The 12,879-nt window shown below is 47.7% G+C and overlaps 1 protein-coding gene across 1 annotated transcript in view; it reads right to left on the bottom strand.

Annotated features, from left to right (window-relative positions):
- Nucleotides 1-458: 458 nt before the first annotated feature.
- The window catches only part of HLF (HLF transcription factor, PAR bZIP family member), a 32,009-nt gene continuing 19,588 nt past the window's right edge, over nucleotides 459-12,879 (bottom strand). Inside the window, exons 3-4 of the mRNA XM_058817099.1 lie at nucleotides 3,582-3,802; nucleotides 459-696 (exon numbers count right to left, since the gene is read on the bottom strand). Of these exons, the coding sequence (XP_058673082.1) occupies nucleotides 481-696; nucleotides 3,582-3,802 (437 nt within the window). The 3' untranslated portion in view covers nucleotides 459-480. The remainder of the gene's footprint in view (nucleotides 697-3,581; nucleotides 3,803-12,879) is intronic.

Here is a 12,879-nt window from a genome sequence, read left to right as displayed (position 1 = left end):
CTACTCTGAAGCAGCACTGAAGGAAAAAAAAAAAAAAAAATTATATATATATATAATAAAAAGCTTACTATGGCGGTTCTCAACAGTCCAGGTAAAAATGTGGCACCCTTTGAAGAGGGCTGATAAAAATGGGAAGTGCTGAGATGCGCACGCACACGCACAGCCACGCACATGCACACCCACAGACACAGACCTGGGCACACACGTGTGCACACACACACACGCAGGGACACGTACACGCAAACAAAAAGAAAAAAAAAAAAAAACAACAACAAAAAAACCAACGTTAAGTCAGTTTTGTTTCTGCTTCTGGTAAAGTGCTGAAGACAGAAAGGTTGGTTTGGGTGCGGTGCTATCAAACAGGAAACACATTGTCCATCTAGTCAAATGCCAACCCGCAACAAAGAAAAAAAAAAAAGAAAAAAAGAAAAGAAAAAAGAAAAAAAAAACCCAAAACACCCCACCTCCCCCAGCTGGGATTTACAGGGGGCCGTGCCGAGCTTCGTACTTGGCCAGGACGTTCTTGCACTTGCCCAGCTCTTTCCGCAGGTCGGCCACCTCCTGGCGCAGGGCCGAGTTCTCCTTCTCCAGGAAGGAGGCGCGGATGGCGATCTGGTTCTCCTTCAGCCGCCGCGCGTCCCGCGAGCGCTTCGCTGCCATGTTGTTCTTTCTGCGCCGGGCCCAGTATTTGTCATCCTGCTCGTGAGACACACAGAGAGGCAAACAAAGGTGTTACACTTGGCTAGAGGCAGAGCTGCCCACCGGGAGCCGCTCCGGCCCGCGCAGGCCGCGGCGTCACCCGGGGCACGGCGGGGCTGGAGTTGCAGCTTGGTGTGGCACAATCCGCCCTGGCAGCGCAGGTGCCCTCGCATGTCTCTGTCAAAATGTTTACAACTAACCCCCTCATCCTCCTGACAGGGAATTCCTCCCAGGAAAAGTGAAGCAATGTTCCGGAGGTACAATCCATCTCCCATCTAGGCTGACCCAGTTAGCACATCCACCTCCGTGTGCCGTGACTCACCCTGAACAGCGGCTGCAGCAGCACTGAGTTACCTCTGGCCCTGCTCAGCGCTGCCAGCCAACACCTGGTCCACTCTCTGTGTTGCTATCACCCATTTCATACACTGTTCTGCTCTTTTTTAATGTTCAAAGCACTCTACAGAGCCCCAAAATGTTCCTGTCTGCACCACTGTCACCACAAGAGGATTCCTTGGCACAGTGATCATGGCTGCTCTGGGACCAACCACAGAGATTAGTGCAATAGGCTTTGGCTGTGGAAAAATAAACATTGAACAGAAATAGGTCCACTACTCCGTGAGGTTTCATAAGCTAACACATTCCCAAAGTGTTATCCCTGAAGACTTGCCTCCACATCACCTTACCGCATTGGTGTATCAAAGACTTGAAGTAAGGACTGAATTTCACCTGATTTTTCCACTCTTCCAATGAAGTGGCCTTCAGCAAAATGGCAGTTTTCACGTTGCTTCATAACTGAATTATGTTCTAGAACTTTGGAACAGCTCAGGAAATAGAAATGCAGGTAGAATCCGTTGCGAAAAGTGAAATTCTGTCCCCTGCAGAGTATGACTGATGCAGCACTCAACTCTCAAACTCTGCCTGGCCAAGTCACAGAGTTCAAACTCCCTCTTTCTCCATCCTAACATGCTTCCATTTCCCCGTGCAGCTCCCAAGGACCAGCACAGGGCAGGAGACCCAGTTGCTCCTCTCTGCACTGAGCAAACATCCACCACTCCTGGGTCCTTGTGGCCAGCCCAATCCTGCTGCTCTGCAGCTTCTGCTGCTGCACAAGGCACAGCAGGAGCAAAACAACTGCTGCCAGGAGGGCTCTTGAACTGCTTTCTATCAGTTTGGCTCAACACAGAGTGCAGGAATGCTGATCTGGAGCCAGCATTATCTCTAAATGGCTCTTCACCTGTACGTAGATGTGCCCAGTAAAATCCTCCGAGAAAACAAGCATGGAGCAAAAAGCTGTGACCCAAATCTTGTTTATAATTTCCCATCTCAATTCACTCCATAAAAATCAGCTTTAAGCAATTTATTAGTGTGCCACCTAGGCTTCATCCCTCTTTATTTTAACAAATTGCTATGGCAAATCCCTTAATCCAGGCCTGAAAGAGGTAAGGCTGGCATTTCCAAATCACATGCAGCCCAGAGACGATTGACTGCTCTAATCTGCTTACCCTCCCCCAAAACCCAGAGGCTCCACATGCCAGGGCAGGAGCAGCACTTGGGTCAAGCACTCTGAAACGAGTCAAGGACAAGTGATGGGATGATCCTGAGTGAATGAGAGACCCTGAGCTCCTGCTTCCCTCCTGTGCTGCACTGCTGGGCTCCACCTCTGGCCAACAGCTTGCCAAAAGCTTGCTTTGATGAAAAAGGGCACCTGGGAGACGTGACAAAGGGAGAAACTCCAGCCATTCCTGCAGCAAATACCTCTCCCTTGGGCACTGCACCCCAACAGGGCATCACAGGCAGCAGAACTTGCCCAGGTAAGCAACAAGGTGCAGGCAAAGCTTTGCAAAGGAAAGCTGAGTGACAGCAACCTGAACACGACTGCAATTGTGATTTCTGTGCTTTTAACTCGCACCACAGCATGCTTAGGGATAAAAATAGCTTCTTTCCCTAATGCTATCAATCTGGTGCAAACACATGGCATCCCAGGCTCCCTGCACATGCAGCCAGGGATTCCCACTGACTCCAACAGGCTCCCAGGCTGTGTCTCTTGGGGGCAGTAGCAACAGCAGAATGAAATTCTGCCCTGACTGCCTCTGATATAAGAGATCCTCTTGGAAAGCACATACAAGAAAACAACTTTGCAAATAATATTCAGAGTGTTTGATAACCTGGATCGGTTGATTAATTTTCTTGCTATCTTCATGCACTTTGCTCTTCACATCTCAGAAGCAGTGAGTGGCACAGACTCTTCTAAAATATTGATGTCATGTTGTATTTTACATATTGTATTAAAACACACCTCTCAGCAGAAAAATTCTGTTTTCTTCTGTTTTCCTACCACTTGTCTAGATTCTTTCACCTGGATTAGTGAATATATATTAGTGAAATAGCTTTTACTATAGTGCTCTCATTCATTATTAAGCACAGAACTACAGAAACTTCCCAATAAGACACAATATACTTCAGTATGTCATCAGGGTCCTCCATTCTCCTTGAAGGATTCACAGCCTGTGCTGAATAGACAGAAGATGAAGAAAAAGGAAATATGAATAGAGACAGGATGAAGAAAAAGGAAACACGATCAGGCTGTTTCATAAGTGGGAAATATGGGACAAAGCAAGCTTGTCCAAGGTCAAGCAGGAAGTTTCTGGCATACAAAGGAAATGAATACTGAGCTCATGAATTTCAACTGTTGCATAACTAATAAGGGACATCCTCCCTTCAGTCTCATCCAGAACACTGAACACTTTTATTCTACAGCAAAGTCAGATTTACATGGAAAGATCTACCTTACATGACAAAACAGATTCATGCTCCAAATCTGTACCTCAGTGAGCAATGTCAGAGACCCTGCAGGAATCACCTCGTCACCAGCTCCAAATTACCTTCAGGTCATCTGGGATGAAGACTTTGCGAGCTTTCTTAATCATGGGCTGGGGTTTCAGCTCCTCCTCGGAGAACTTGCGCTTGCGAGGATCGAACATCTCCTGGCCAGGAATGCTGGACAGAGCAAGATCTGCAGGGTCAGGCTCGTAGCCCACAGGAACTTGGATAGTCTCAGGATCAATGGGGCTTGGTGTGTTCCGGTTTGCTGGCAAGATCTGACCTGCAGAAATACAGGACAAATACAGCTGGGTTAGGAAAATACGTTAATTGTAGCTAAGGTTTTTAGAAGATCTTTACGTATTTTACGAGCAGTAATTCTTCCAGCTTTCCCTTCATATTTGGTATCTATGCTTACTGAATATTAGGTTGTCCATTCTGCAAGGTGCATATTCTGAGCCAGACGTGCTCATGGCCTTTATTTTCAGAATCTGTTCCTAACTCTGGTTGCTAATCTTGGATTCCAACGTAACACCACTGAATCCAACACTGAGCTGCACTGGACTCCAGGCAGAAGATATATTGCTCCAACCTGAACCACTTCATTAGGATCCCATCCTCAGGAACAGATCAGAAATACTGTCATTTAGTTCAGATCTATCAGCACGCTGTAACCCTTCACAGTTATATCTCTGAGGGTATGTTTATTTTACAATCAAACAATGTACTGTACATGCCACGAATAGGATCTTATAAAAATGTACTTTTAGCTGTGCTGAAGCACTCCAAGGAGACAGCTATTTATACTTTATTAAATCCTACCAGGGATATTCTAAAAGACAGTGAAGGAAACCAGTGATATGGAAGGCTACAATGATTCCTTAAAGATGCTCTGCAAAAATTAAAAAGACACTTATCGATGTTGCATTTCTCTTTTATGGTATATAAAATCTAATACAAAGGAGCATATCCCCAGAAAATGAGTGATATACCTCCCATTTTTCTCTTTTTGATTTTAGATAAAGACTTCAAGATCCTACAGCACCAATTTGGGCACCATTCCCACTAAAAATCCAATTTAAAATCTCAACCAAAGGCTCCAAAAATAGGATCCTGAAGTCAGCTGCCTAAACATGGACTATCCCCGGGGGCAGAATTTTCAGAAGTTTTCACATGCCTCAGAAGTAGAAGCCTCACAGACTTCAGAGGGAGGCCTTCTGATTGAAGCAGATATTCTTTTATCATTTTGGCTATTTGCTAATTCACTTTGACTTTAGCAGTATGACGGCTTTCATGATAACTACAAAAACATCCTGTGGCCGTGTAATGTTTCCTTACTTGTGCCCATGTCTGCAATATTTAGGGTGTAAAACAGTAAACATTACATGTCATTTCTAATTCCAAGGCCAGCATTAACAATGCAGTTTTTATTTTAATAATATGGGAACTGCACGGAAAACGCACCGGGGGAATTGCACTGCGCAGGGCTTGCTAAGGGAGAGCTTTTGGAACTCCTATTTTAGAGTTGATAAAATCAGCTTCCAGGAAAGGCTGGTGAGGGCCGGGGAGAGGAGAAAAGGAGGATCAAAGTTATCAAAATACAGATAGGGAGAGGAGAGGGAGCGCGAGGAAAGGATGCTGCTGCTCGCACGGTGCCGCTGCGGAGCGGCTGGGCTGGGACGCGGTGCGGGGAACGGCGCTGCGCTGTGCCCTGTTAATGCAGCCGGGAACCGGGGTGCCAGGGCTGCTCCCGGGGCCAGGAACGTGCCGTTTCCAGGTGTCACCCCGTTAATGCAGCCGGGAACCGGGGTGCCAGGGCTGCTCCCGGGGCCAGGAACGTGCCGTTTCCAGGTGTCACCCCGTTAATGCAGCCGGGAACCGGGGTGCCAGGGCCGCTCTCTGGGCTAGGAACGTGCCGTTTCCAGGTGTTACCCCGTTAGAACAGCCGGGAACCGGGGTGCCAGGGCTGCTCTCTGGGCTAGGAACGTGGTGTTTCCAGGTGTCACCCTGTTAGAACAGCCGGGAACCGGGGTGCCAGGGCTGCTCCCGAGGCTAGGAACGTGCTGTTTCCAGCTATCACCCTGTTAATGCAGCCGGGAACCGGCAGTGCCAGGGCTGCTCCCCGCTCCCTGGGCTAGGAACGCGGCGTTTCCAGGTGTCACCCCGTTAGAACAGCCGGGAACCGGGGTGCCAGGGCCGCTCTCTGGGCTAGGAACGTGCCGTTTCCAGGTGTCACCCCGTTAGCACAGCCGGGAAGCGGCGGTGCCAGGGCTGCTGCCCGCTCTCGGGGCCAGGAACGCGGCGTTTCCAGCAGTCACCCCGTTAGCACAGACGGAACGCAGCGGCACCGTGCGAGCAGCAGCATCCTTTCCTCGCGCTCCCTCTCCTCTCCCTATCTGTATTTTGATAACTTTGATCCTCCCCGCCCGGTGTCACCTCCCCGCCGGTGTCACCTCCCCTCAAGGGACGCGCACCCGGCCGTGGGGCCGATCCATCGCTGATGGATGGATGGGCTGCCACAGGCTCCTTTCAAGGACGAAACACAGGAAAATTTGCTGCTCTGCAGCAGCCAGGTATTCCTTACTGCAGACAAATACATAGATGGATGCATCTACAAATGTGCACTTTCTGTAATACTGATAAAAATGAAGCAAAACACGAGCTCTGAGTACTTTTATAGTATTTCTGGTGAGCCTGCAGGGTGTTTCTAAAAGTAAAATGGATTGTGAAATCTGGCCCAGCTTTCTAGTTGTCCCATGTATTTAAATATTGCTGAAGTTCTTGATATACAGGATCAGTTTGCATATTATCATTTATCCATAAGGTGCCATATTACACAATTACATGAGCTCTGTTGACACTGGCTGCAAGAAATTTTACAGTATCACCCTAAAAACAGGGCAAAAATGCTCCTTTTAGACATGGGAAATCGAGGCATTGCATCTTGGCAACACAAGAGCAAAACAAAGAGCGATGCACCTCCACAGCGGTCCGGGAGAGGACACGGCAGGCAAGGTCCTGCCTTGCTCCCTCCACGCACACATTTCCTCTGCCCTGCTTTAGGAAGCTCTCACAACTACAGACCTGGCCCTTCAGCGAACACAAGATGTTCCAGTGCCAGTGAGAGGCTCGTTCAAAGGGAACGCTGTTCACCAAAGCCTGAACAAACCATGTGTCTGACCACCGCCATGAGGAGCCCCAAGAGTGCTGCCCTGTGAGATCTCCTACACCCACATGGCACACACACCTCTGCCAGTCTCTGTTCTGTCACGCTCCTGCAAATGATTAGCAAGTCTGTCAAGAACAGACTTAACAAGGGTACCTCAAGCCCCAGGCAGAAAAACCAGAAACGCTTTGTCCAGCATTTTACGTTGGGCAACTCCTGGCACCCGGGACCTTTTTATTTATTCTATCAAGTTTCACCAACAGTGCAAGCCAGGAACCTGTCTTCGTTAGTTTGCTGGCCAGGGGCCATGACATCTCTGCGGTGCTGGAACTTGTCACAACCCAAGGGGACAGCGTGGGCTGTGCTGGCCCTGGCTCCGCTGTCGCTGCGGGAGCGCAGAGCGCGGCCTCGCCTCACATCGCTCCCCGGGCTCCTCTCCCCGCCTGTGCTCGGCACTTTCGCTCTGCATCCTCCTGCCAAATTCGTTCGGGGTGTTATTTTTATGCGCTGAATTCCTCGCAATCAGAGGTAGGTCAAATAAGCACAGCAATCTGAATGTCATGTGCCCAGCAGCCGACTAATCCTTTCATCAGCAAGTTTCCCAGCTGTCACAACAGCCACAAAAGGGCTGCTCGGAGGCTCGGATGCACAAGGAATCGGCCAAGGAGGAAACCCACTCTGCAAGGTAAGGCCCCTCAGTGCCCAGCACGGGAGCCAGATGCCTCTGCCAGGCTCTGCATTATTTAAACACTCTGTGCTCAAAAACAGCGGCCAAATTTTCACAACAGTGAAGTGGCTGGACTGTTTAATGTGCTTAAGCTTTGTTCTCAATGGGGGATGATGACTGCCAAGTGTTTTGGAAAGAACTTAGCCCCTCTATTTAAGTTGCTGAAATGAGAACTCTTGAGCATTAAGCTCTTTTGGAAATCCAGCTGCAGAGCTCCACGGTGGTGGTGGTGGTGGAAGCGAGCCGGGAACAATTGTTAATGGAAACTTCCCCTCATACCACCCTAGTGATGTGTCTCAACCATGGCCTGGAGAGACCACAACTGTGTCAACACTGGCCTTTTGTCTGGAGCCTTTCCCACTTACAGAACTCCACTCAAGCAAGGAGGAGTATGCCAGGACAGACACAGCTCCAGGTGTCTCCTGGCAAAGGGACCAGCAGGTTTTGACAACCCCAGCAATTCTGCTGCCCTAACATCTTGCCCTTGCTAACGCTTTTGGTGTTTCTCTGGCAGATATTAGCATAGTGGAAAATTTTCCATAAAAAGGGACTTGAAAGAAAGTTTGCTCTTCTAATCCTTTCAGTCGTCGTCCTCCTCCTCCCAGCAGAGACTGCCAGTGAGAAGTCCAATGTAATGGCAATATTTTCAGTGTGATTCCTTTTTCAGAGTGAAGTGGACTGAGGCCATTCCCTTGTGTCATCTAGGTGACCAGACTGCTGGTAAAAAAAAAAATAGAAGCTTTAAATTCCTTGCAATAATTAAAATTCCCCGTTCAAAAGTATAGCAGCATTTTTGTATGCCTACAAAACCTCAAATGCTGATCTGGTATCATAGGGAGTTCAATCACCACATCCTGACTCTTAATTTCCCCTTTTTGAAACATCCCACCTACCAGCTGTGCCCAGGAGAGTGAGGACGGAAATAACCTCTTCAGCTGCACTACTGCCTGGCAGACTTCTTATCCGTACTGCGAGAGATCCCTGGTAAATTATGTGGAGCACAATTCTGAATCATTCAACTCCCATAGAAATGTGTCTGATTTTCAGAAAATCTCCCTTCTCACAGCCCTTCTACACTCCTCATCAGCTCAACAGCTGGCTGGAGAACAGCACCGAGAGGAAGAAAAGGGAGGGAAAATGTTCTAATCAAAATATTTTTCCCTATTTTTTACACACATTGGAGGGAAATAAAAGAGGAGTTTCCTACTCAATTTATTAGCAGCCCAGAGATAAAACATGTGTTTGCTAATCATTTTTCTTTATATAAACGGAAGGCACTTTGTGTGTGTCAGTCAGGCTCTGCAGCACAGTGGTTAAACTGACAGATAATCCTCACCCAGAGCTACTCCAGAGCCCTCCCTGTATGTTTTCCAAGCCATCTATCCCCTTGGCAGCTGGCCAGCTATTTGGGATAGTTCCCTTACTCCAAATCACAGCCTGTCCTGGACTGATCTGTCATCCAACTCTGCATTAACTCCTTCAGCCTCCTCAAGTTTTCTCACTGCGTAACCCACAGCAAGAGCACAGGGATCAAGACAGGCAAAAATCCCCACAGGAGGCAAAGTAAAAGGGGCATTCTGGAGGTCAGGATTTATCTAAGGGCAGCACCATGTCATGCAATCATTCCTCACCTACAATATTACGAGCAACCTTTTATCTATACTATCTTATTCTATGTAATTTCCCTGCTATTAGGATTGTAGTTGTTTTCCAGAAACCAAACCATTTAGGTGGACAGGACTAAAGCCACACTCTGGAATCCTCCTGCCCTCAAATGGAAGGACAAAGCAAACCACTCTCTGTCTTGGGGTGAAGAAGACACTTCACCTCTGGGTGTGTTTATGCAAGCAATTATAGGAGCTTTATTTTCTTCCCAAGCAACAGGAGATCTGTGTATTTTGACCAGGGCTCCAAGCTGGCATGGACATTCCCCTATTCCTTATCTTACACAAACTCAATTCTGCTGAGCATGGGGTGACTGCAAACACTTCCTGCAGAAAGAAGGATCTCAACCCAGAGCAACCACAACATAATTCACTGGTTTTAACACACACTATATATAGGACTGGTACACAAAAGGGTTTATAAAATGTGTACTTTTTGAAGATATCAGTATTGTTTACAAACCTTGTGCATATAATTATGAAAGAATTGCCATCTCCCTTCTCAGCATTGTGTGCCTCCTGCTCCAGGCCTCTACAGCATTATTCCAGGCAGGAATGGGAGTCTTATTAAGACTGTCTAACACTTCCCATTAGAGGACGCTGTCTTTGGTTCCTTCAGCCTTTGCCAGATTTCAACCATTCTGTTTGGATTTCTTGTGCGCCAACTGCTTCTGCCAAAATGGTTCTACAGTTTCCCGAAAGGGGTTCCACAAAAAATACTTTGTTTTGAACCTGTTAAAAATTTCTGGCAGACTTCTCACTGCAGTGTGTTAGTGGCCTGTGCACTGGAAGAGAAGGCAGCCCCTGGGTCAGCGTTACTTCAGAGAACCACACAACAGTTTAGATTGGAAAAGCCCTCCAAGATCATCGAGTCCAAGTACAAACCCAGCACTGCCAACTCCACCACGAAACTATGACTTCAGTGCCACATCTCCATGTTTTTTAAAAACCTCCAGAGCTGTGATGCAACCACTTCTCTGGGCAACGTGTTCCAGCTGCGGGCATGCTGAGGCTGGAGGAGAAGGGGAGGATTTCATTGAGTGATTGGGAGTCAAAGCTGAGAAGGGGGTAAGGAGGTGAGTAAGGCGAGGATGGCAGACTGGAAGATCAGAGGGAGAGAGCCTGGAAGGGGAAGGCTGTTCCAGCAAAGGCTGTGATGAATGCATGCACTAGAAGAGCACTGTTGAAGGGAGCAGGGCAGGATGAGCCTGTGCTGATGGTACAAACACAGCCCCAGATTCCCTTCAGTGCCAGATTCTCTTCAACAAACAAAACACTGGCAAACCTCCCTGTCCTCCTTCAGCTCCTTACAGCAAGGGTCAGCTGTCATCCTCTACTCAGTCCCACCAGCAGGACACTGTGGGGTGCTGTCAGATCCATTTCTACTCATTTCCAATGTGCCTGTTGTAAGAGTGGGATATGAGAAAGTCTAGGTTGTCTTTTCAATCTGTTTTTAAAATTAAGTGCAAGAGCTGTGTCAGAAGTACAGTCATGGCTGCAACAATCTTCCAAGTTTCACATACTACCTTCACCTGGATTCTCTCCTCCTTAAGGAGACAATTGTTTCACCCACTTTGATTTACCCAAATAAATCCATATAACATGTGCCATAAATTATTCCAACCTCTTGTAGAGAAACAATTTCAGGAGTTCCCTCCAGCACTGACAACCGCTGCATCTGTGTGCTTCAGAAACAGCTTCTTCCCCACAAGACTCCCATGAAAGAAGGGGCAACACTTACCCTTGCAGATGAAGCAGTACAGACATTTTAAATCAAATCATCACTCTCTCAGGTTAGCAAAAATTGGTAGGCATTGGCTGCATTTCAAATAGGACTCTCACGGGCTTCTGCAGCTGTGGGGCACAGGTGAGAGCCACCCAAGGTGTCACACTGGGCTCCTCACAGAAAGGGAAACAAACACATGGTGGGACACATTCACAAAATCAAATTAATTGCTCATAATTCTGATGAAACTTTAAGGAAAGACAAAATACTTTGGTCGTTCCTGCCAGATTTTCCCTTCTTCTCCTGCTGTTCCCTGCATCCTCTCACATCTGCAGTAAATGAGGTCAAGATCCAAGATCCTACAGACAACCACTTCCTTCCTGAAATGGCCCAGATTCAGCCCAGAGCTGCTCTGAGAGCTGCAGGCAAAATGGGAAAAGGGGGGGAAGAAGAGGATATAATGTAATTAAAGCCTGCATTTCCAAGGGACAGGCTCTGCTATCCAAGGCTGCACACGTGGCCTTCAGCCGTGAGCCTGCAGATCTTCCAGGGACTCCCTGGCAAGCCTGTGCTTACCATGGAGTGCCTGGAATACACTCTGCCTGCTGGCCCAGCAATGTTCTGCCCTTCAAAACAATAAACAAACAAATAGGAGGCACCAGCAGGTAAAATCAGCCACTAACTTCTCCTGGAGTTCCGACTCATCTCTTCTGTAAGACCCAAACTCTGAAAGCCTCCTCGGATTTAGCCAGCGTGAAGGCAGCAGCACTTATGAGCTCAATGAGGCCTCATCTCTGAAAACAACCAGGAAATCCAATTTTTATTCCTTTCCAAACTACCCCTGCAAGATGCCTGACAGGAGCTGCTCCTGCTCTGAACAATTCCCTCGCAGAATGGCTACGTGGAGGAACAGAGGGTTTGATTCTGCTCCCAAGACACCGAACAGGGATTTTAAAATTCTTGAAATCATGAATTGATAAAATCTTGAAAGCATGAAATCCACAGTGTTCCTAAATACCTTTCTGATTTTTCTGTAGGATGCAGCCTTCCTTACAAAGATCAGCCAAGACAGAATTCAGTGGGGACAGGGCCTGAAGAAGAGCTGCAGGGAAGAATGTTCACACTGGTATTTAATTTTAATTTACACTGGGCTTAGAAGCATGTCTCAGTTCAAGATGCTTATGTTCTCTGGTATCTTGGAGCTTCTTGACATCCTTTGGCATATTTTTGTTACCTGGTAATTCACATATAGCAAGATTCCTCAAGAAGTACAGTAATTCTTTTCTTAAAGGGAAGATTCCAGAGAAGCATCAGAATTGTCAACCTCCCCTGAAGGAGACAAAACCACCTATTTTCCTTTCCTTGGACAATTATGTACCCAACTTTAATAAACCAGCAGGTTTTAGAGGAAGACCCTGGTTTAGGTAACAGCCTCATATAGCACAGAGTCACAGAGGTTGGAAAAGATCTCCAAGATCATTGAGTCAAACCTGTGCCCAATCCCCACCTTGCCAGCAGTGCAGAGCACTGAGTGCCACATCCAGGCCTTCCCTGGACACCCCTCCAGGGCCTGGGACTCCAAACCTCCCTGGGCAGCCCCCTCCAATGCTAAACCACCCTCTCAAAGGAGAAACTCTCCTGGAATCCAGCAAGAACCTCCCCTGGTGCAGCTTGAGGCTGTTTGCTCTTGCCTTGCCCCTTGTTCCCTGGGAGACCCTCACCATCCACAAATGTGCCCTCATGAGGAATTCTGCTCAAAACAAAGACAACACTTGTCCCCAGGATGTGTCTGTGCCTCTGCCAATGCGCTTTTCAATGCTGCAGACCAAGTCAGTCCCTCTCCCTTTGTTCTGTTTATTTGTCTATCTAGGACAGCACGCTCTCAGTAAACACGTCTTGCAAAGAGCCCTCCTGTAGCTCTGACAGCACATGCCACCCATGACTCACGGATCTATTACCCAGTTCTGGTACCCAAGCCCTGCTTGCCTGGGTGTGTTATCAAAACACAGTCAAGGGAGATTTCAGCTGGCATGGAAAGGCCACGTGAAACAGGTACATTTCCTCTGCCTCCCAATCA

The sequence above is a fragment of the Ammospiza caudacuta genome, chromosome 19 (genome assembly GCF_027887145.1).
Source record: "Ammospiza caudacuta isolate bAmmCau1 chromosome 19, bAmmCau1.pri, whole genome shotgun sequence".
Lineage (NCBI taxonomy): Eukaryota > Metazoa > Chordata > Aves > Passeriformes > Passerellidae > Ammospiza > Ammospiza caudacuta.
This window is presented reverse-complemented; position numbering and strand designations above follow the sequence as displayed.